We start from the raw sequence: 25,945 nt of genomic DNA, 5'->3' as shown, positions 1-25,945 counted from the left end.
AATAAAATAAATTAAATACGTCAATAGGTCCTCATTAATATTACCGAAACCAAATATTTTACGAACTTCACTAATTAAAAAGCCAATCGGAATAATTAATACGAACCAAATAATTAAATTTTAATGATGAATATTAGAATCAGGTAAATTTAGTAAATTTAGTTATGGATAAAACATGATAAAAAAAATGATATTTTCTCAATATATAGAGTCTGTGCAATACGAATCCAGCTCTTTAAAGTTCGAGTCAAAAATAGAAAGCACCAAAAGCAACTTAAATACGTTTGAGAAAGTGTGAAGGAGAAAGAATATGTGAGACGGCGCATCGTGCAACAAGACTAGAATTATAAGAATAGTTGTAGAAGCTAGTGGATGATAGTTTCTCGTTTCCTGTGCCAGCTTAAACCAAAAACTTTTATCACTGTTTGATAAGTCGTTGATTTTCTACCGATTTCACGAAAAAAAAATTTTCTAATTACAACAAAAGTGTAATTTAGAAAAAAGAATAAACGATGTTTTCGTTTCAAAGAAAATAAATGTGCCTTTTATAAATATTTTCAATTTTCAAGTTTTTACCATTAATAATCACGTGAGTATTAAATGAGAATTTAAAAATAAATTTAAAAAATTGATAATAAACTAAAAAATCTTTCCGTTTTAAAAGTAATCTATTATTTATTACAGGGTTGCCACAAAAATTATATTTTATTTTTCCCTGATTTTCAATCAAAATTTTTTCTTTCTCCCTGACCCTGAAAAATATTCTGATTAAAAAGAATTGAATTCTTGGGAAGAATTTTGTTAAAATTTCATAAATAGCTGAATTGCTTCGAAGAATTTTATTTTTTACGAAAATAATTTAACTGTTTCGAAGATTTTTAAAAATATTTTTAACAATAATAATTGCATTCCTAGGAAGAATGTTATATTTTACGAAAATAATTGTATTCTATGATCAATTTTATTATAATTTTTCAAATTTATACAGCATTTTATGAAAATTTTTTAAAATAATAAATTGATTTCTTGCGAAGAATTTTATTCAAATTTTTTTTAAATATAATTGAATTCCTATAAAAAAATGTATTATTTGTGAAAATATTTGAATTCTTAAGAAGAATTGTATTAAAAATAATTGAATTTTATAGGAAAATTTTATTAAAATTCCAATTTTATTAACTAAATGTTGTAAAGAATTTTGTCAAAATTTTTTTAAATAATATAATTTTTAAAAGAATTTTATTTTAATTCTTCGAAATAATTGAATTTCTCAGAACTATTTTATTCAATTCTCTAAATATATTTGAATTCTTTCGAGAAACTTCATTAAAAAATCAAAAATAATTAAATTGGTGCGAAGAAATTTATAAAAAAAAATTGATAAGTAGTAATGCTTTAATAATTCAATTATAATTTTAAATTTTAAGTAAAATTCATTTTTTAATCAATTTTTGTTAGAAAATTTTTCGAGAATTCAATTATTTAAATAGAAAAATAAATAATTTATTAAGTAATTGAATATTTCTTAAAGTTTAATTTTTATGAAGAATTTTATCAAAATTTTTAAAAATAATTGAATTCTTTCAGTGAATTTAAAAAAAAAAATTAATAATGAATGCAATTTTCAATCATTTTATTTAAAATTGTTTAAACAATAATTGAAATTCTGCGATAAGTTTTGTTATTTATGAAAATAATTGAATTCTTGGCAATGAATTTTATTACAAATTTGTTTAAAGAATTGAATTTCCTGTGAAGGATTTTATTTGTGAAAATAATTGAATTTCGGAGAAAAATATTATTATTTATAAAAATAATTGAATTCTTGTCAAGAATTTTTTTTTTTTTTACGAAAATAATTGAATTGTTTCGAAGATTTTTACAAACATTTTTTACAATAATTGTATTCCTAGGAAAAATGTTATATTTTACAAAAATAATTTTATTTTACGTACAATTTTCTTATAATTTTTCAAATTTATAAAGCATTTTATCGAAATTTTTTTAAACAATTGAATTCTCGAGAAAAATTTTATTTTTTATGATAATAATTGATTTCTTGCGAAGAATAATTTTATTCCATTTTTTTGAATATTTGAATTCTTACGAAGAATTGTATTAAAAATAATTGAATTGTATAGGAAAATTTTATTAACTAAATCTTTTAAAGAATTTTGTCAAATTTTTTTTAAATAAAAAAATTTTTAAAAGAATTTGATTTTAATTTTTCGAAATAATTGAATTTCTCAGAACTATTTTTTTCAATTCTCTGAATATTTATTTGAATTTCCTTCGAGAAACTTCATTAAAAAATTAAAAATAATTGAATTGGTGTGAAGAAATTCATAAAGAATTAGTAAGTAATTGAATTCCTGTGAAATTTATATAAAAATTTTGTTTAAATAATTGAATTATTTTGGAAAATTTTATTAAAATAGTAGATATTAAAAATAATTAAAATGAGGAAAATTTTTGAAAATAACTGAAATTTTACCAAGAATTTTATTAAAATTTTAGAAAATAATTGAATTTCGGGGAAGAGTTTTATTATTTATAAAGACAATTGAAATTTTGACAAGAATTTTAAAGCATTTTTGAAAATATTTGTATTTCTGCAATTAGTTGTTCTTAAAATTTCTATTTAAATTTATAAAAAATTGATATTTTCTAAAATTTCAAATTGAAATCTTTGAAGTTCATCTATTTATGAAGATTGTAAACTCAACTCTTTTGAAATCCAATTGATTTTGAAATTTTTAAGTAAAATTATTCATGAAATAATTTTTAAGTAATAATTTTATGATAGTTCTTCAAGAATTAAGTTATTTAAAAAGAAATTATTGTTAGAAATAGAAAAAATTGAAGGGTTTGTATTAGAATTCTTCTCAATTTCATAGTTTATGAGGTAAGCAAAAAAGACACAAAAATTCAGAATTTTCTTGTAAATTTAAAAAATTTAATTTTTTCCAGTACTTTTAACAAAAATTCTTAAACATTTCCCTGAATTCCCTGACTTGTGGCAACCCTGTATTATCATATTTCATCTGCTTTAGAAAATCTCTAAAAAGCTATTGAACTAAGAAAATAATTTATAATTATAATATATATAAATAATATATAATTAAATAAAATGAATCACGTAAAGAGATAATTGTTTTGAAATAAATTTTGAAAAAACTGAACTATATATAAATAAAAGGTGTGCTTACAATTTGAAAATTTACATTTTCACAAATGAAAAGCGACCAATTCTGTACTTTAAAAAAACAAAAATCCCAAGTAAATGAATGCTAAATTATCTATTTTAACTACTACTGCTTCTACTCTTTAAAATTTCCAGCATCAAATCGCTTATATACTGGACCAGAGCTTTAATTAATCCGCAGAAAACCACAGGTTTGTAAACATGACCGAAAACATATTCAAATTTCGTCATTATAAATTAAATGTACAGTTTGTCTACGTTGTTCATTTGCAAATTAACTTTTCAATATTAATAGAAACAAATCCATTCAAAACTAAATAATTTAAAATGTCCGACAAATAAAGAAATAATGTAATTATTAAAAAATTAAATGGCATTTTTTTATCGATTTAAACTATTGAGATTATATTTTCACCGAACAGAGCATCAATTTTAAATTACCATAATTTGTACGACTACAACTTGGAAACACTAAATCGACGAGCAAAACATCAACTGAAATTACCATTAATTTGTATACCAATTACTTGAACCACAATGTTCCAAAACAATTAACGAAAGATATTTCATGCTATAAAAAATTTTCATTTCACTAAACTATTTTCTAAATTGATATAATATGTGTCTCAAAAGTGAATTTTTTCCTGATTGAAAATTTGTTCTAATTTCTAAATTAAATTCTAATTAAAATGAATTCAATTTTTCCAAAAGAAAATATTGTTTTCTCTTGAAATTGTATTTCAATTAAATTTTTATAAAAATGTACAGTTGTTTTAAAAAGAATGCTTTCATGAAGTAAATGTACAGAAAATGGGGACCTGCCTACTTGAATATTTCTATTATTCACCTCAACCGTAATAATTTCAGGAAAATGGAACATCTAGATCCATTTTACAGAACTCTCTGTTCTTCGGAGACGTTGCGTTCGAGTAAAAAAGGATTTTTCGCTGAATTTAGTGAAACTGTGATGGAACAAGCGGGTGAAACGTGGATTCAAAAGATTTTTGGTAAACTTGAAAACGACGATGATAGAATATCAGCAATTTTCAATGATACAAAAGTGAAAAATATTGTACTTGACACTTTAAAAAGAATAATCCACTTTTACCGTGATAAGGATGCGACAATTTCGAAAGAGAAAAGAGTTGAAGGCTTACGATTGTCTGCTTTGGATGAACATGAAAAAGCTCTTATGCTATTGAGTCAAGCAGTTCTCAGAGCACCAACAACAGGTTAAAAATCATTTCATTGTTCATTAGTTTCTCAGCATTGCTTCATTCATTTTTATAATAAATATTTAATTATTATTTTTTCGCAGGAATTAAAATTTTTCAATACATTCAAATTCAACAAATTATAAGAATATTATTATAAACATGAAGAAGTCAATTACTCCGAGTCTTCGACTCGGAGTAATCGATTTCTTCATGTTTTATAATTATTAAAGTTGACCGAGTGATAAAATCATTATTTTATTATAATATGCTCATAATATTAAATTATTATCTGAAATTTTAAACGAAATTCATTTTTCAATTAATTTTTATTAAAAAATTCTACGAGAATTCAATTATTTAAATACAAAAATAAATAATTTATTGAATGTTTCTCAAAATTTATTTTTACAAAGAATTTTATTAACTGTTGAAAATAATTCATTATCTTTAAGGAATTTAATTAAAATTTGTTAAAAATTTATTGAATTAAAGAATTTTATTCAAAATTTTTGAAAATAAATTAATTCTTGAGAAGAATTTCGCTACCTATTTATAAAAAAATTTAATTCTTGACGAGAATTTAAAAAAAAAAATTTGAAAATAATTCAATTTCTGCAGAATATTTTATTACTTTTCAAAAGAATTGAATTCTTGTGATGAATTTTGATATATTTATCAAAATAATTGAATTCTGGAAAAAAATTTTATTAAAATTCGTTAAAATAATTGATTTTATGGGGAGAATTTTTTTGTTTATCAAGATAATTGAATTCTTTTGGAGAATTACTTGAAAATTTTAAAAATAATTGAATTATTGCAACAAATTTTATGATTTTATTGAAGAATTGAATGTTTCATAAAATTTAATTCTTTCGATCAGTTTTAATAACATTTTTAAGAATTACATTTTTCGAAAAATTTATTTAAAATTATATGAAAAATATTTGAAATTCTTCGATGAAAATAATTGAATTCCTAAATGAAATTTTATTATTTATGAAAATGGTTGAATGTTTTCGTAGAATTCTATCAAACATTTTTTTCAATAATTAAATTATTTGCTAAATTTTATGAAAATAGTAAATATTTAAAAACATTGAATTGCGAAAAACTTTTAAAAAATAATTGAAATGTTGCAAAGAATTTTATTTAAATTTTTGAAAATAATTGGATTTTTGGCGAAAAATTTTGCTATTTATAAAGATAATTGAATTCTTGACGAGGTATTTGTTAAAATTTTTTTTAAATAATTGAATTTCTTTGAAGAATTTTATTACTATTGAAAAAAATTTAATTCTTGTGATGAATATTGTTATTTTTGAAAATAACTGAATTAAGCAAAAAATTTTTTTTAAATTCCTAAAAATAATTGAATTTTCTTATGAATTCTAAAAATATAATTTTTTTCAGTACTTTTAATAAAATACCCTGATATTTCCCTGATCTGTAGCAACCCTTGTTTGTATTTCATTTGCAATAAAATAAAATGATTAGAACCAAAATATTTTATTATTTTTTTTAATACTTGCAATCAAATAATTTCTTTCAGTTTATAAAATTTAACTATATATGTACTAACTTCCCCATAACTGATATTAATGAATAAAACTTTTTTCATTAAAAATCTAATTTACTCATTTTTACGTGGTTTTGTTTTTCATAAGGTAAAATCCCGGCGATCGATGAAGGGTTCAGTTTACCTTTTGCACTTATTGCCAGAGCCGATATTCTTATAACTCTTGGCGAATATGATTTGGCTTTTGAGGACTTACAAATGGCTGACGAACAACCTCTTAATAAAGCAATAAAGTGAGTTATTTAACCTCGCACATTGTTCTCAAAATTTACTTAATATAAAAGTCACGAAATTATTTATTTAATATTTTTCAAATTATTATTTTTTTTTTAGTAAATATTAATATTAGTAATAATGAAATGGTTTATACAGTCATCTTTGAAAATTAAATTTTAATTATCTTCTAAATCTAATTTACATCCGAAAAATGAACTTCAAAAGCTTTACCTATTAAAAGCAATTAAGTAAGTCTAGTGTAAATTCTTGGGAATAAGAGAAGATTTCAACCTCGTTTATATGTGATGCATAAATCAAAGAAACTAATTCTCTAACTTTCTGTTGAAATTTCGAAAATTAACATTTATCTTACAAATTCGTTTTATCTCTCTTCTTTCTAATCAAGTTCTTTTTTCAAACCTATTTTCACGAAACAGTAAAGAACCTTTTTTTTTTCTCTTGTCGGAACGGTGGATTAACTTAACGTCAAACTAACAATGGTAAAAAAAAAGCTGCAAAGTGAATTTGGGAGAAAGCTTTTCCTGAGAGAAATAATCAACTGAAATACATCTAAAATTTTAATCCCAATTATTTTTTAATAGAATTTACAAATGGAGAGTAAAATTGTTGTATGATTTTCAATATATATTTATGAATTTTTAGAGAAAAATTGCAACAAAAACGAAACGAATATCGGAACCATTTAGAAAAATTGAAGAAATCTCTGGTTTTACCGAAAAATAAAAGAGAGAGCAAATCTGGAAAGCGTAAGTAATGATCAGTCTTGAAAGAATTTTCATCGTAACTTCAAATATTGTTTACGCCTGAATGATCCGATTCAAATGAAATGTAAAAGAAATTTTCAATTCTATATAATTTCGGTATAAATATAAATTTATAAAAATTTATCAAAATTCTCTCATTGATATTGAAATACAATTTCTTTACATTTTTGTAATTTTGTATTTCGCTATTGAAACATTTTTTTACCTTTGGCAATCATTAACGATAGCATGAAAAAAAAAAATCAATTCCTACAATCAAGCGAAGATTGCGAATAGAGAAAACTATTTAGTTGCATTTACTCTGCTAATTCATTTGATTAACTTGATTCCCTGCAAAGAGCTCTCTTGGTATCAGCATTTCAATTTACAAAATTCCTTGTACCATAGAGTGGAGCTAATTAAGGGAAATTAATTCAAGCTATTCCCTCCAATTAGAATTTGAGAAATTTTCAATTTACAAAAGACAATGGAAATTGTTTCAAACAGGGGAAAAATGTTGTAATTACACGGAGAGACCCACATTCGTAAAAATTACTAAAAATGGTTGCAATGACCGGAAATAAGGGGACTTTTAGCATAATGTGCTACAGAATTAGATAAATTTACAAAAGAAATAGATAAATTTGCTACATTGAAATAGCAAGTTTTAATATTTTGTGTAAGAGTTGTAAATGTAGCAAAAATTGATTATAGTTTTCTCTAATTTAATTAGACAAAATCTGACAAATGAAAACATTTTCCACTAAAACCTACGATCCACTGTAGTAATTTTTGGTGAGCAAGTGTGGCTAGCGAGTGCAGTCATATGGCGCCTGCATTTCTATTGGTTGCTAACTTCGTCAATCTCCGTAAATGAGCCGACGCCATCCGATCATTGACAGTGACTATGTTTCGCGTATGTAAAATAAATTTGGATATTATCTACAATAATTAAATATAAAGTGAAACGTAGGTCGTTCGGTATCTCAGAAATTGACCATTATAAATTAATAAACTTTGCATTTATTCCTGTCCCAAGAACTATGTCTTATAGTAAGTTGTTAAAAGTAAATTGCTTTCTCGTAAGTGCTGTAAATTTTCATCATTCAATATATAAGGAAACAAAGATGTATACTTTCAGTGAAATTCGTTGTCGTGCGTGCAGTTGTGTATTAGTGTATTAATTAACCGCGTCTATATATATAAGTGAAATAAACATGTGTGTGTCTTCAAATATATAAGTGTGTGTGTGTCTGTGTATGTAAAAATCCTTCCAGTTTGTCTCCATTAGTCAAGAATTGACGGGAAACCGGCGACAAAAATCCGTATTTTTTCTTTCACTCTTTCTTTCTGCATTTACAAACGACTGTAGTAATTTTACGTACACAATGCTTCTGAGTTTACTACAGTTATTTGGAACTATTGGACGAAATAGTAAGAAACTTTGCTAATTTGGTGAACATTTGTCGGGATTAGTGACTTAGTGTAGAAAATAGTAAAAAATACAAAAAGTCCCCTTATTTCCGGTGGTTGCAATGTGAAAATAGTAAATTCTAGTGTGATTTTATACAAAAATTAGTAATCTCGGTCTCTCCGTGTAACATATAAGTGAAGAAAAAAAAACAAAGTGTAAAATTTAGTTCCAGATTTGACTGCTGGCGAAAATCCAAGTCTTCCTGCAGCGTCGAATCTTTTAAAAATTCAAGAAACTACTTTTGCTGGTCGTCAGGCAGTGGCAGCCATGGAAATTAATCCCAATGATACATTGGCAGTGGAATCACCATTAGCTTCCTGTTTGTTACCTGAATTCTATGGTTCACATTGCCAAAATTGTTTCGCAAGGTAAAAAGAGAAATTATCATTTCAAATATAGCTAACAATTTATACACTTGTACTAAAATAATTATAATTTATTACCTACTTTTTAAGACTAAGTTGTTGTTTGCTTATTTGTTTCCTAACTTTTTTAATAATTTTTCTTTGTAAATGTTTTGAATTTTAAAATTAAAGTATTTACAGGGCTCGAACCAGTGAAAAAATACCAAGTATTTAAAAATACAGACTTTACGGACCAAAAATGAAAAATTACGGACCAATGACAAAAATATAACTAGTCCGAGTCAAATAAGAGAACATTTTACCTAAAACTATCAAAATTAAATTTTTCAACAATAAAACATGAAGATATCGATAACTCCGAGTCTACGACACGGAGTGATCAATTTCCTCATGTTTTAGAATAAAAAAAAGTTGTCAAATTGATAAAATCATTATTTTATATTATAACAGGACTTCGCACTCGATAATTAATTTTAAAAAAGTAACGAAAATTAGGTTTCAAACTAGAAAAAGTAGTAAAAAAAGTAGCTGTCGAAAAATTAAACTTGACAACCAAAAAAAATTCGTTTTAGACACTTCACAAAATTGACAAAAATTACATTCTATATTTTATTTTCCTAACTTTTTCCTAAATTTGATTAAAAATACTTACTTCTTTCTTATCCTGCTAGTAAATTCAATTCATGCAATGAATTTTATTATTCATAAAAAAATTTAAATATTTATAAAAGAAAGTTTATTCTTGTGAAGAATTTTATAAAAATTTTTTTAAATAATTGAATTCCTGAGAAATTTTTATAATTCATGAAAAGAATAGAATTTTTACAAAAAATTTTTTAAAAAATTGAATCCTGTTTGCAAATTTTAAGAAAATAGTAGATATTGAAAATCATTGAATTGCGAAAAGTTTTTAAAAATAATTAAATTTTACAAACAATCCTATTAAAATTTTTGACGATAATTGAATGTTTGTGTTGTATTTTATTAAATTTTGTTGAAAATAATAATTGAATTCCTAAAAAGCATTTTACTATAATATTTATGAAAATAATTGAATTCTTAGGAACGATTATAATAGAATTTTTTTAAATAATTAAATTTCTAGGAAAAAATTTATTACTTTTAAAAATAATTGAGTTCTTCTGATGAATATCGTTATTTATGAAAATAATTGAATTTTGCAAAGAATTTTATTAAAATGCCTCAAAATAATTGAATTTTCGGGAATAATTTTTTTAATTATCGAAATAATTGAATTCTTTCGAAGAATTATTTATGTAAATAATTGGATTCTTCGAAAGAATTTAAAACAACATTTTTTTAAATATTTGATTTTTTCGAGGAATTGAAATTACATTTTTAAGAATATTTACATGTTTTTAGCAATTCATGTAAAATTATATTAAAAATAATTGAAATCTTACGATGAATTTTACTATTTATGAAAATAATTGAATAGTTGCTATGAATGTTATTAAAATTTTCAAAAATAATTGAATTCCTGAGAAGAATTTTATTTTTTATGAAAATAATTGAATTATTGCGAAAAATTTTATTAAAATGTTTCAAAAGAATTGAATTTCTGTGAAAAATTTTGTTATTCTTGAAAATAATTGAATTTTTCATAAGTATTTTGTAAACATTATTATTTTTAAATGATTAATTTTTTTGTAAATATAATAAATATTATGAAAATTTTATTTTAAATAATTGAATTCTTGTGGAAAACTTTATTTGTGATAATAGTTGAATTTTTCGATTAATTAATTTAAAATAGTACCTATTAAAAATAATTGAAATTCTTCAATGAGATTTTTTTATTTATCGAAATAATTGATTTTATTCGAATAATTTCATTAAAATATTTTAAAATAATTGAATTCCTGTGAAAAATTCTAATATTTTTGTAAATAATTGAATTCTTCTAAAGAATTTAAAAAAAAACCTTTTTTTAAATTATTAATTTTTTCGAGGAATTACAATATTTTTAAGAATAATTACATTTCTCGAGCAATTCCTGTAAAATTGTATTAAAAATATTTGAAATCTTGCGATGAATTTTATTATTTATGAAAATAATTGAATAGTTGCTAAGAATTTTATTAAAACTTTCAAAAATAATTGAATTCTTTATAAGAATTTTGTAAACATTGTTTTAAATAATTTAATTCTTGTAGAAAACTTTATTTGTTATAATAATTGAATTTTTCGATTATTTAACTTAGAATAGTATTAAAAATAATTGAAATTCTTCGATGAGTTTTATTATTTATGAAAATAATTGAATTCTTGATTAAAATTTTATCAAAAATTTTTTTAATGTAAAAATAAATAATTTATTGAATAATTGAATGTTTCTCAAAAATTAATTCTCGTACAGTATTTTATAAACAAATTTTTAAATAATTAAATTCTATTGACGAAATTTAATACAATTTTCAAGAATAAATACATTTTTCGAAGAATTCGATTTACATTGTATTAAAAATAAATTGAAATTCTGCGATGAGTTTTCTTATTTATAAAAATAATTGAATTCCTAAAAAGAATGTTATTGTTAATGAAAATAATTGAATCTCATATTTAAAAAATGTTATAATTTATGAAAATAATTGAAATTTTTCCAAGAATTTTATTAAAATTTTTGAAAATAATTGAATTTCGGAGAAGAATTCTTTAAAAAAACTGACTTTTATGGACTTGAAGCAAATTTCGAGCCCTGGTTATTGAAAATAATTGAATTCTTTTTAGAATTTTATTATACAATTACGTTCAGTAAAATTTTTGTAAAATTCAATTCTTTAGAAAAATTTTATTAGAATTTTTAAAAATAATAGAATCCTTTCGAGAAATTTTATTAAAATTGTAATATTATTGAAAATAATTGAATTCCTGAGAATAATTAATTTATATATTTACATAAAAATAAATTTTTTTGCGAAGTTTTTTCATGGAATTGGCCTGTTATACATTTGCAACATACGTATTTGCAATACATAAGTCATCCGAAAATTAATAAATATTAATGTTTTGGTCACGAAAATAACAAATGTAAAAATGTTACTTACTTTGTGTTACATGTTTTCTCTACCCGCCTGCCTCAATATTATTTATCGATATTTCCCAGAAATTTTTTATTTTTGTTGATGAATTATTTTAAAAGTTAAATAATTCAACTCTTTTATTGTTCAGAAAATTTCAAGGCTTTAATTTCCAAATTAATGAACCGATCCCAATATTGGCTCTATACTAAGCAATATAAGTTTTTAATGAAGTCTCTCATCAGAAAGTTTTTCAACTCGTAGGTTGAGAGCTCCAGTAGGATGCCCTGACTGCAGCAGTGTGGCTTTCTGTGGACGAAAATGCAGGGACCAAGCACTTTCGTCTTATCACAAATACGAATGTAAAGTTCTTGCTCTTTTAATAGGTAGGTAATTGTTCAAAATTCAAACTCGATTACAATTTTCAATTTATAGGACCAATATTATATGTCTTTCTAAAGTTATAATTTCAATATCTATTCTATAATCACTTTTTCAGATAATATACCAAAATGTTCAAAATAAATAGTCATTTTAGGTTAAGTTAACGAGTCGTAAACAAATTCCAAATTCAGATAATGCAATAGCGAGTTTGCAATCGAGGTTTAAAAAATGACCATGTCTATACGGCCAGTTAACTGGCAGAATAAGGTGTTTTAATTATTTGGCCAGTGACTAGAAATAAGGGAAAAGCTGGCAGAATAAGATGACTAAATAATTCTGCCAGTGCACTGGCAAAATATTTAAACCACCTTATTTTGACAGTTAACTGGCCGAATAGACACTCCGTTAAAAAATTAGTATTCTGAACTCACCTTAAGAGACTGGGAAATAAGAAATAAGCAAAATTGAATCGACTGTTTAGACGAAGAAGGGAAAAATCTTGAGAAATTTATCAAGTTGACACCTGAAACAAAGTGAAAAAAATTCCGTCAGTTTTTAATGAACTCACTCATCTATAATTTGTGAAGCAAAATAAATTGTAGAGAAAAGAGATATGTAGTACCACTTACAGAGTCAACTTACATATATTATTTCCTCCCATTTCCTCAAATCATTCTTCTTACTCATTCTTACGATTTTTCTTTAGCCTTTCCTTTTCTCAAGTTAAACTATACGCTGATATAGAAAAAGTTATAATGACAAGACGATGTCATTTAATTCCCCTTCCAGGCTTCAGGGGTATGTACTAATTAACCATTAACCAAGTAACGTAGATTCCTCACTCAAAGGTAACTTTTATGGGGAATCCACACTTTAAAATTTTGTTTTTAAAATAAATATCAAATTTTCATGTACACTCAGATGCTTTAATGCTGTCCTTCCGGTTTAAAGGAATTTTGAAAAGTCGTGTAATTTCTATCAAATTCTTAGTTCGTGACATACGAATGTTCATTCATATTTCATGAACTGAAAACATTTTGACAGAAATTATACGACTTTACAAAATACCGTCAAACCGGAAGGACAGCATTATTGCATCTGAGTGTACTAAATACGTGAAATCTTCTTCTTCTTCTCAAATGACTTTTGGCTATGCCGACTGTCAGAACAAAATACTTAGAAGAATAAGAATTAAGAATTAAAAGTGTCCATGAAATTGGTTAATGTGAACAAAAATGGCGTCAAACGCTATTCCTAAAGGCCAACGCAGAATAGAATCTTTAACCGGAACCGCAATCGTGAGCGTAAGAATGAGTTAAAGAAGGATAGGTATATTATGTTTATCCTTCTCTAACTCATTCTTACGCTTACGGTCACGATTGCGGTTCCGGTTAAAGATCTATTCTGCGTTGGCCTTAAATACGTGAATACGTCAATTTTCTCTCTGTCGGCGGCCATATTGGATAGTTCCTGAAGTAACCGATAGGGGCGTTTTGTAAATTTAAACTTCTTGTAAAAGAAGCTTAAAGGATAAATTAAGTTGGTAGCAGTTGAGGAAGATTGTTGGTGGGGGTCAACGAGTGCTTTAAATCCTATAAAGTAGATTTCCCCGGATTTTAAGTCAGAGTATAATATGAAACTTACTTTATAGTCGTGCGACCGTTTTGACAAAAGGTATAGAAAAGTATAAATGCACTTATTGAAATAAGAGTTTTCACTATAATTCTGATTTAAAAATTTTCCAAATCGCTGAGAAATTCAATATCAAGGTAAAATTACAGGATTGCCCTAAAAATTTAATTTTGTTTTTCCCTGACTTTTCCCTGATTTCCAGACAAAATTTTCCCTTTTTCCTGACCGTGAAGAATATTCTGATTCACTCCAAAAATTAATAGATACTCCCAAAAAATGTTCTATTACGTTTATTTACGAATTTCTTTAATTGTAAAATTATTCAAAAACATTATTTAACAATAAGCAATGATTAAATAAATATTTAATCTTTATTATTTTTCTATAGGAATTAAGATTTTCAAATTCAAACCTTCTGAAATTCAATAACTTATATGAGAATGTTATTATAAAACATGAAGAAATCGATCAACCCTTTTCAAAATTCAATATTATTTCTAAAAATTCAAGCTCTAATGCTTTTAATATTCAATAATAATAGAACATTTTAAGTAACATTAATTTTTTAATCAATTTTTATTAGAAAATATTTCGAGAAATCAATTATTTAAATACAAAAATAATAAATTAATAAATAATAAATTAATAAATAGTTTATTGAATAATTGAATACTTCTTAAAATTTAATTTTTATGAAGAATTTTATAAAAAAAATTTTAAATAATTTTTTTAAAGAACGAATTCCTGTGATATTTGTGAAAATAATTGAATTACGGAGAAAAATATTATTATTTATGAAAATAATTAATTTCTTGTGAAGAATTTTATTGAATTTTTTTTAAATAATTGAATTTTTCAGAATTTTTTAAAACTTTCTGAAAATAATTAAATTTCATTGAGCAATGTCGTTAAAAATGGAAAATAATTCAAATCTGATGAAGCATTTTATTAAATTTTTTTTTAAATAATTGAATTCCTGTGAAAAATTTTATTATTGAAAAGAATTGAATTCTTGGAAAGAATTTTATTAAAATTTCTTAAATAAATTTTATTAAAATTTTGGGGAAGAATTTTATTATTTATAAAAACATTTGAAATTTTGAAGAAAATTTTTTAAAAATTTTGAAAATAATTAAATTCTATCGAGAAATATCATTAAAAAATTGAAAATAATTGAAATCTGACGAAGATTTTTATTAAATTTTTTTTTAAATAAAATAATAATAATAATTCCTGTGAAAAATTTTATTATTGAAAATAATTGAATTCTAGGGGAGAATTTTGTTAAAATTTCTTAAATAATTGAATTGCTTCGAAGAATTTTATTTTTTACGAAAATGATTAAATTGTTTCGAAGATTTTCCCAATAATTGTGATTCCTAAAAAGAATGTTATTTTTACGAAAATAATTATATTCTATAATCAATTTTATTATAATTTTTCAAAGTTATAAAGCATTTTATCGAAAAATTTTTAAAATGATTAAATTTTCGAGAAAAATTTTATTATTTTTGAAAATAATTCCCATAAAAAATGTATTATTTAAGAAAATAATTGAATTGTTAAGAAGAATTATATTGAAAATAATTGAATTGAGTAGGGAAATTTTATTAACTAAATCTTGTCAAGGAACTTCATTAAAAAAATTAATAATAATTGAATTGCTGCGAAGAAATTTATAAAAAAAAAATTGTAAGTAATTGAATTCCTGTAAAATTTTTATAAAAATTTTGCTTAAATAATTGAATTCTTTTGGAAAATTTTATTAAAATAGTAGATATAGAAAATCATTGAACTGAGTCAAATTTTTGAAAATAATTGAAATTTTTCCAAGAATTTTATTAAAATTTTTGAAAATAATTAAATTTCGGAGAAGAATTTGATTACTTTTAAAAATAATTACAATTTTAACAAGAATTTTTTTGAAAAAATTTTTAACATAATTGAATATTTGAATGTATGCGAAGAAGTTTATAACTTTTGAAAATAATTGAATTTCTGTAATCAGTTTTTCTTAAAATTTTTATCATTAAAAATTGAAATTTTCTAAAATTTCAAATTGAAACCTTTGAAGTTCATCTATTTATGAAGATTGTAAAAGGTAAACGCAACTCTTTTAAAGTTGAATTAATTTTGAAATTTTTAAATAAAATTATTCATTAAATAATTTATGAGTAATAATTTTATGACAGTTCTTCAAGAATTAAGTTATTTAAAAAGAAATTATTGTCAGAAATAGAAAAAATTGAATGGTTTGTATTAGAATTCTTGGCAATTTCATAGTTCGATCCTATCAAACAAAAAATAATTTGAGTTTAACTTGAATTTAAGCTTAGAATTTTTTTTTAAAGTTAATTGAGCATTTTGGCTGCTTTCATTATTATTATTATTATGAAAAAGTGCATACATTTAATTTTGTTAAGCTATTTAATATACATTTGTAAATAACCCTTCTTTGTAATTAGCACTACCAATATAAATACATTTCCATATTATATAATATCAAGGTAAACATTTCATTGAAATGTTGATTGAAGATACGTGACCAAACTATGAAATCTAAATAATAATTTCCTTTGAAATATCCCCTTGTCCTCTGTGATATCAATAAATTCATGTTTAATAACGTTTTCTTATGAAAAATTATTTTTTCAATTTTTCAATAATGCAAAAATAATAATAAATGAAATATTGTACAATAATCAATCAAATAAGATATATACCTAGTTTATAAATTAATAACCATTTTTAATATTATACACAATTATTAAAAATCAATTTCATAAAAATTAATTTTATAGTTAGAAAAATTCATAAACATATAAATTTTTTCATATTCTTGATATTCTAATAATGTAATATTTATTTGAAAAGGGTCTGGAATGAGTGTACTCAGTACTCTTGCATTTAGAATGGTGTCTCAGGAAGGTTTGGAGAAATGTTTGAAGATGTACGAAAAAGTAAATACAAAAAACGAGGAAAACATTTCAACAACAGCAGCTAATGTCGAGAAATTCACAAAAATGAGTAAATCGGCTAAACGAAGATTGCGGAAAAAGAAATTAAAGGAATCAAGTCAAAATGCAACAGAAGAAGATAGTGTTACTTCAAATGAAAGCAGTGATGAAAATTTATTGGATATTAGAGCATACGATTTAGTAATGCTTTCATCTAAACGAACAGCTCAAGACTTTTTAGAGAGAACGATAATGGCTTCATTTTTACTAAAATGCTTACAATGCGTTGGGTTTTTCAAAAATCCATCTAAACCGAACGGTAATAACAAATATTTTTACAAATTAAATTGAAAAACGTACAAATTAACATATTCTTGGAATTTAAATTTAAAAATTTAGTATAGGTATAAATTATAAATATTACATTTGAAATTTATAACATTTAATTAAAAAGAAAAGAAATTTTTCCCTACATCACATGAAAAGGTGTCTATTTTTTTCTCTGTGTTAAAGTACATAAAAGAGAATAAAATGTTTCAGACTTTATGAAGTGAAACTGGACGAGACAAGAATCTCTTTTATTCTATAAAATGTAAAAGAGAATAGTAAATTGCAACTTTACGTTCTTGTTTCAGAGCCTCCGAGCAATGAAGAAACCAAAGTAGGATCGTTGCTCCTGAAAAACCTTCAAGTTCTTCAATTTAATGCTCACGAGGTTTTCGAAACTCGCCTAGGAAACCAGCATCGCTTTCGGGGAAGTAAACCTGTTTACATTGGAGTTGCTATTTACCCAACAGTAGCTCGATTCAATCACGAATGTTATGGGGCTGTTACAAGGTAAAATGTTCAATTAAATTACTATTATTGTTTTGTACATTCTTCCTTTCTTTATGTTCTTAATCCTAAGTACTTAGAGGGGCAAAACTGACAAATTTAGATAAACAAATGTTTTTCTTATTCTTTCCCAAAACATTCGTTATTGTTTTAAAGTTGCTTGATTTCTTTTGTTTAGAATTATGTGAGGGAATCAAGCGAATATTATTTATATAGGTACTAGCCAAATTATCCGCGCGCAAGCGCAAGGGATTATTTTATTACACTGTTTATTGTAAACAATTTCAAGTCATTTTAATTTAAGTAATTTTTAAAGAAATACTTATTATGACACATAACTGAAAAACTAATTAGAATTAAATTTTCAAATTATATTATATTTTTAAACTTTAAAGTACATAAAAAAACTTTAACAAATTTTGATACTAATTTCAAATTTTACATCAGATTTTCAAAAATTGAAAATAATTAAACTTTCTTGTACGAGGTAAATTGAATTTCGCAAAAATTGATATTTGATACCTAAATTAAAAATAATCTTCAACTTTCTGAACAAAGAATATAAATTATATTTTTTTAGAGAATTTCCACTATTTTAAATTCGCTAATTTTCAAACAAATTTCGAAAAAATCAATTATTTAACAAAATTTTATGCAATTTATTTTTCACAACAATTCAATTACTTTCACTAATAATAAAATTTTTCATGAAAAATCAATTTAAAAAAAAATATTTTGATTAAATTCTAAGTAAGAATTTAATTATTTTCATAAATAATAAAACTCATCGAAGAATTTCAATTATTTTCATTACTATTTTAAATGAATAATCGAAAAATTCAGTTATTTTCACAAATAAAGTTTTCACACAAGAATTCAATTATTTTAAATAATAAAATTTTCATAATATTTATTATATTTCGAAAAAAATAATTATTTAAAACAATGTTTATAAAATTCTAATGAAGAATTCACTTACTTTCAAAAATAATAAAATTTTTTACAGAAATTCAATACTTTTTAAATATTTGAATAAGCTTTTCCGCAATAATTCAATTATTTTCAAAAATAATAAAATTCTTCTCTGTAATTCAATTATTTTTGAGAATTATAATAAAATTCCTAGCAACTATTCAATTATTTTCATAAATAATTAAATTCATAGCAGGATTTCAATTATTTTTAATACAATTTTACAGGAATTGCTCAAAAATTTAATTATTCTTAAAAACTTAATTTCAATTCCTCGACAAAAATAAATTATTTAAAAAAATGTTTTTTTTAAATTCCATGGAAGAATTGAATAATTATTTTCAAAAATTTAATCAAATAAATTTGTCCTGAAAACATTCTAAGTTAAAAAAATTTAATAAAATTTCCCACAGACATTCAATTATGGACAAATTTGTAAAATTTAATTATCTTTAAAAACTTTTCGCAATTCAATGATTTTCAATATCTACTATTTTCATAAAATTTCCAAATAGAATTAAATTATTTAAAAAATGGTTTGTGAAAATTAAATTCTTTTTATAAATAATAAAAATTTTCATCAATTCAATTATTTAAATTAGAATTTGCATAAAATTATTCGAAAGACATGAATTATTTAAAAATTTTTCATAAAATTCTTCGCAAGAATTAAATTATTTTAAATTCTTTCATGAATAATAAAATTCGTAGCAGAAATTCAATTTATTAGCAGGATGAGAAAAAAGTAAATATTTTTTATGAAAATTAGGAAAAAGTCGAGAAAATAAAAAATATGGAATGGAAATTTTGTCAATTTTGTGAAGTGAATAAAACGAGTTTTTTTTCTTTTTTTTTGACATTAAAAAAAATAAAAATAACCCACAAATTAATATTCAAAACAACCAAATGAATGCAGATAATTTGCTAACGGAAAGGAAACTTACGATTATTATAATGTGTACATACAAAAGTTAAATATTTTGATTTATTTACAGGTATTTTGTTGGTCGGAATATTGTGATAAAAGCATTGAGAACTCTAAAGCCCGGCGAAGTTGTGGCGGAAAACTATGGACCAATATTTACAAAGAGAAACCTCATGGATAGACAAAGGACTCTTGGTGGCAGATATTGGTTTCAATGTTCGTGCATTGCATGTCGAGAAAACTGGCCGACATTTGAAAATATGACTGCGGATTCAGTCAGACTAAAGTAATTAATCCGAAAAGTGAAAAATTATATATATTCTAAAATCGTGAAAATTCTTTTCAATATTGTTTCAAAATTGCAGGGCTCGAACCAGTGGAAGTATTTAAAAATACGGACTTTACGGACCAAAAATTAAAAATTACGGAAAAAATATAACCGCAGTCAAAGTCAAATAAAAATGAAAAATTTAAACATTCAAAGATTATAATTATAATAATTATAATTTTCATAAAAAAATTTATCAACAAATTTTTAAATAAGTAATTAAAATTCTTTTGACGAATTTCAATAACATTTATAATAATAATCTCATCTTTCGAGAAATTAGATTAAAATAAATTGTATTAAAAATAATTGAATCTCTGTAAGAAATTTGATTGAATTGAGAAAAGTTTTTGAAAAAAATTGAAATTTTGCCAAGAATTTTATTAAAATTTTTCAAAATAATTGAATTTTGGAGAAAAATTTTATTATTTATAAAGATAATTGAAATTTTGAAGAGAATTTTTTTAAACTTCAGACCATAATTGAATTTCTGCTTAGAATTTTATTACTTTTGAAAATAATTGAATTCTTGAGATAAATTTTTTTAATAATATTTCTTTTTAAATAATTGAAATACATTTTTCGAGAAATTCCATTAAAAATTTCTTTTAAAAATAATTGAAATTCTTTAAAAAATTTTATTATTTATAATAATATTTGAAAACCTATGAAGTTTTTTTATTATTTATGAAAATAATTTAATCTCTGTAAAAAATTTGATTATTTATGAAAATATGTAATTGAAAACCTATAAACTTTTTCATTATTTATAAAAATAATTGAATCTCTGTAAAAAATTTGATTATTTATGAAAATAATTGAATTATTCCAGAATAATAGAAATTTTTTTCCAAGAATTTTATTGAAATTTTTGAAAATAATTGAATTTTGGAGAAAAATTTTATTATTTATAAAGATAATTGATATTTTGAAGAGAATTTTTGAAAACTTTTCACTATAATTGAATTTCTGCGAAGAATTTTATTACTTTTGAAAATAATTGAATTTCTGCAATAATTTATAACTTTTCCAAAATTAATTTTTTTTTCGTGTTTTTAACTAAAATTCTTCTATAAATAATGTATTATTTTTAATAATTTTTGAAAAAGTTCTTCAAGAATTTTCAAATTAATTTGTTTACAATTCAATTTTAGAAAATTTCAATTATTTGTAAATTCTTCAATTAAATATATATTGGAAAATAAAAACTTTAAATAATTTTAAAAAAAATCCGCAATTAAACTTTCTCAAAAAAATTAATTCTACAGAATTGTTAGTTAAAAGTATGAAAAATCTAGAGTTTCAAAGATTTTAAGTTGAACCCTTTTCAAAATTCAATTATTTCTAAAAATTCAGGCTGTAATTGAATAAATTTTAATAAAATTTTTAAGAATAATTACATTTTTCGAGAAATTTGATTAAAAATAATTGAAATTCTGCAATGAGTTTTATTATTTATGAAAATAATTGCATTTCTAAACAGAATTTTATTATTTACCAAAAGTAATTGGATCCCTCTAAAAATTTTATTATTCTTGAAAATAATTGAATTATTGCGAAGAAGTTTATAAAAAATTTGTAAATAATTGAATTTCTGCGTGAAATTTTTATTATTTATGAAAATAATTAAATGTTTGCGTAGAATTTTATTAAAACATTTTCGAAACAATTGAATTGTTTTGGAAAATTTTATTAAAATAATAGATATATTGAAAATCATTGAATTGAAGAAAATTTTTGAAAATAATTGAAATTTTATTAAAATTTTTGAAAATAATTGAATTTCGGAAAAGAATTTTATTTATAAAGATAATTGAAATTTTGTCGAGAATTTTATTAAAAATTTTGAAAATAATTGAATTTCTGCGAAGAATTTTACTACTTTGAAAATAATTGTCGTCCTTTTTCAATCATTGAAATTACGGACTTTACAAACCTTTTTTTTCAAAAAAACTGACTTTTCCGGACTTGAAGCAAATTTGCGGACCTAGTGTTCGAGCCCTGATATTGTTGAAATTCAAAATTGAAGTATTAAACTATTTTTCAGATGTCCGACGCAAAATTGTGATAAACTATTCGGCCAACCACGTGAAAAAAATAAGTTAGTGAAATGTTCAGATTGTCAGAAGAAGGTGAATCTCGACAGTCGATTAGACGAATTAACCAAGTGCTTAACACTTTATACGGAAGGTTTAGATTTAATGGAATTGGAGAAACCCGAAGATGCTGTAAATAAATTCACAGAGGCATTAAAGATTTTTCACAAAATTGCGTCACCACCTCATAGAATGACACATTTAGCAGAAATTGCCATGGCAACTTGTATGGCTGACGGTGGAAATACTTGGAGACCAAGGTAAAAGCTCTTGTTCTCGAGCAACTGGGGATTTACTGTAAAGTTGTTACTCTGCATAAACTGGAAACTAAAGGGAGTTTGTACTAATAGTTCACAATCGATTATATATATATATATATATAATTATGCATAATTATTACTTTGATATCTAGAAAATTTAAGAAGTACCATCAATTATATAAATAAAATATTTTCTTCATTTATTTTATAAATATAAGTAATAAAAATTTATTATTTAATATTAGATTTTATATTAAAAAAATTACAATAATTTTGCACGAATCTCGCTATAATAAAATTATTAATATAAAACTTTCTTCATTTGCAGCTCTTTCAATGTATAATAATCCACTTGAGAACGAAATGAAATGTTTTAAAATTTACAGACTTTAATTTAATATTTCAAATATTTCAAATATTTTCACATGTACGAGATTAATTTTTTTTTATCATTTAAAACATTATGAGTAAGTTTATTCAACGAAATTTTAAATGTTTATTGTATAATAATAATTATATTAAAATTAATGAAAAAATTATATGAAATATGAAAATAATAAATGAAAAAATAGTATATGATGAAACGAGAATTAAGAAGAACGAAAATAAAAATTTCTAAGTACAGTTTTAAGTTTGAAATCTGGTCCATTATGAAATGGGGATGAATAATTTGATGTGAAATCCTTCATTCAGAATCTCTTTGAATTCGCGGAACAATAGAAAAGCCTATATTGTGGTCGAACAGATATTTCAGAGCATTAATTTATTATCTGCAAATTTATAAATTCAGAAGCAGAACAATGATCGCTGTATTGTATTCTAGAATAAACAGAAACAAAATTTAAAAAAAAGACATCAGAGTAACCACAAAACATGGATTTTAAAATTCCACGACTTTTCCAGGTTTTCCAGACTATTTTTTTTTTTAAATTCCAAACCCAAAAATTGAATTGTTTTGATAAATTTTTATCTAACTACGACAAAAAATATAAAATCCTTCAAGTAATTTATTAATAACACAAGTTATTAATTTTTAACTTTATAAATAATTAAAATTTAAATTAAAATTTGAAGTTAAAATTTCCCGGTTATTTCCCGGCTTTGTCCTAATTTTTCCCGATTTTTTTTCTCATCAAATTTAAAGTTATTTGATTTCAAACATAAATAAATCTACAAATGGCTTCAAAATTTTTTATTAGAATTGTTAACAATAATTAAACTCTTTTGGCGAGTTTTTTAAATTTTTGGAAAATAATCTTGTCTGTTCATAATTATACAGTTGAAAAATTGATTAATTCAATTTTATTAAAATTAATGTATTGATACTAATTGAATTTTTGCAAAGAATTTTATTATTTATAAAAGTAATTGAATCCTTCAAAAGAATGTTATTATTTTATGAAAATAATTGAATGTTTGCGTAGAATTTTATTAACATTTTTAAAAATAATTGAATTGTAGAGAACAATTTAATTACTTATAAAGATAATTGAAATTTTGAGAATTTAAAAAAAAATTTTAGTATAATTGAATTTCTGCGAAGAATGTTATTCCTTTTGAAAATAATTGAATTTTTGTGAAGAATTTAGAAAAAAAAATAATATTCAAAAGAATTTTGTAAATCTGAAGAATTTTGCTATTTATGGAAATAATTGAATTCTTGAAAAGAATTTTTTTTACAGTTTCTAGAAATAATTGTATTCTTTCGACGAATTTTAATAAAATTTTTAAGAATAATTAAATTTTTCGAGGAATTTGATTAAAATTGTATTAAAAATAATTGAAATTCTGCAATGAATTTTACTATTTATGAAAATAATTGAATATATTGCGAAGAAATTTTTAAAAATAAAATTATAATTACGGATTATTTTCGAAAAATTTGAATAAAATTCTTGAAAAGAATTCAATTATTTTTAATAGTATGTAAAGAAATTTCAATTATTTGTTTATAAAAATTCAATTATTTTGAAACAAATAGAATTGAAAAATTTCAAAATTCTTATTTTTGAGAATTTTCAAAAAAACTTTGCAAAAATTCAATTTTATTAAAAAATTTGAAGTGTGTATATTTTTTTAAATTAACTAATAAAAATTTTTAATTATTAATCTTCGCACTAAGAAACATGAATACATCAAAACGTGACTCTTTATAAAATTCAATTATTTATCAATTATTAAATTAAAATGCTTTAAAAATTCGATTTGTTAAAAAGTTTTTAATGAAATTCTATAACAAATTTAATTATTTTTAGTTGTAATTTCACAAAATTTCTATTAATTCGATAATTTTTTTTTTAAATTTATTTACCTACTATATTTGAATCAGTGACTCATTTTTTACAATCAAATTAATTATTTTGAACTAATTGAAATTTAGAGAACAGTATAAATATCTATAAAAATTGAAATAAAAAGCGATTTTTTAAAAACAAATTAAAATAATAAAACTTTTTTTAATTTGGTGAAAAAATTCCCGATTTGGCATAAAATTCCTGGCTTATTCCCGGTCAAATTAAATTCCCGGCTATTTCCCGGATTTTCCAGTTAGTAGACCGACAATGTCAACTTGAAAACTTGAGATTTTTAATATTCAAATACAAAAAAATTGAATTTTCAGAATGAGAAGACTTTATTAAATTTCCTGACAATTCCAGGTTTTCCAGGTCTGTGGCAACCCTGAAAGACTGTTTAATCAGAAAAAACTGCCATAAAACACCAAAAGGGAATTTTAAAAATTCATTACAAAATTTATATCCTTATTAAATTTCAATTTATTCCCGACAAGAGATTTTCTTTCATTAAAATAATCCCTCAAACATTTTTTTTACGTAGATATTAAATTTAATTTATAATGAATATTAGTCTGTAAAGACTCAAAATTTAACTAAAATAATTGTTTTTCCACTAAAATAATATTTTTTTTTTGTAAAATTTTGTAAAAACAAATAAAAATCTAAATTGTAACTAAATTATAAATGAAGAGGCCATAAAATGAAAACACTGAAAATTAGTTTACAATTTTTTCGATTTTTTTTCTTTATTTTTTTTATAATGCACATGTTTCGTGAAAAAATTAAATTCCATATATGAAATTAGTATTTAGAGCTCCAAGTTTCGGTACAAAATTCACTGGGCACTTCCAACGAATTCAGTCGAAAGATATTTTTGTTCGAAAAATGAACGTCTTCCTGAAGGATTTCTTTTTTTCTTTTTTTTTCTATCGTTCCCCTTTATTTTTCTCTTTCACCCACCCAACTTTTTATTCTTTATTTTTTTTTTTTCTTTCAAGTTTTTCATTTCTTTTAGTATACTTAGTCTCAAGTATCGGTATCGGTGGAAATTAATTAAATTATTTAATCGACCTAATTGACAATCGCGATCTTCACGTGAGTGTTGTTAATTATTTTTTCTGCAATGTATATTCAGCTTTACAAAAAAATTTTTTTTACAAAAAATTTTTTTCTGTAAACTGAGAGATGTGTAAAATTTCATTTTTTATTTTTATTCTCTAACTCCATATCTTATCTCTTTCTCTTCATCTCCTCTCATGAGAATATTGGAAAGAAAGCCGGAAGAGAAAATGTCGAGATGATAAAGTATCTTTTCTGTGATCAACTATTTCCAAAGAAAGGACAGCAGAGACACATCCGGTTTTAAAAATAATAGATTTTCACAGAAATTCTACAAAACTTATTT

At 22.8% G+C, this 25,945-nt stretch overlaps 1 protein-coding gene across 2 annotated transcripts; it reads left to right on the top strand.

The window, feature by feature from the left end:
- The first annotated feature begins 333 nt into the window (after positions 1-333).
- LOC122498041 (SET and MYND domain-containing protein 4-like) lies at positions 334-23,160 on the top strand. Of its 2 annotated transcripts, XM_043605538.1 has the most exons (12): positions 334-589; positions 3,341-3,396; positions 4,073-4,437; positions 6,087-6,231; positions 6,878-6,981; positions 8,619-8,820; positions 12,123-12,244; positions 16,749-17,150; positions 17,467-17,668; positions 19,633-19,848; positions 21,938-22,246; positions 22,575-23,160. In XM_043605538.1, the coding sequence occupies exons 3-12, from the start codon at positions 4,077-4,079 to the stop codon at positions 22,588-22,590; spliced, it is 2,079 nt and encodes a 692-aa protein (XP_043461473.1). In that variant the 5' UTR covers positions 334-589; positions 3,341-3,396; positions 4,073-4,076; the 3' UTR covers positions 22,591-23,160. The 2 variants fall into 2 exon arrangements, with proteins under 2 accessions (XP_043461473.1, XP_043461474.1); XM_043605539.1 differs by lacking the exon at positions 3,341-3,396.
- The last annotated feature ends 2,785 nt before the right edge of the window (positions 23,161-25,945 follow it).

Source organism: Leptopilina heterotoma, unplaced genomic scaffold, assembly GCF_015476425.1.
Source record: "Leptopilina heterotoma isolate Lh14 unplaced genomic scaffold, ASM1547642v1 Lhet_14, whole genome shotgun sequence".
NCBI classification, from domain to species: domain Eukaryota; kingdom Metazoa; phylum Arthropoda; class Insecta; order Hymenoptera; family Figitidae; genus Leptopilina; species Leptopilina heterotoma.
This window is presented reverse-complemented; position numbering and strand designations above follow the sequence as displayed.

Bases quoted from the DNA above. Each gene is read 5' to 3' on its own strand.
- LOC122498041 (XM_043605539.1), top strand. From the start codon at position 4,077: ATGGAACATCTAGATCCATTTTACAGAACTCTCTGTTCTTCGGAGACG. The intron at 6,982-8,618 runs GTAAGTAATGAT...TGTAAAATTTAG, and splicing joins AGAGAGCAAATCTGGAAAGC to TTCCAGATTTGACTGCTGGC. The intron at 8,821-12,122 runs GTAAAAAGAGAA...TTCAACTCGTAG, and splicing joins TGCCAAAATTGTTTCGCAAG to GTTGAGAGCTCCAGTAGGAT.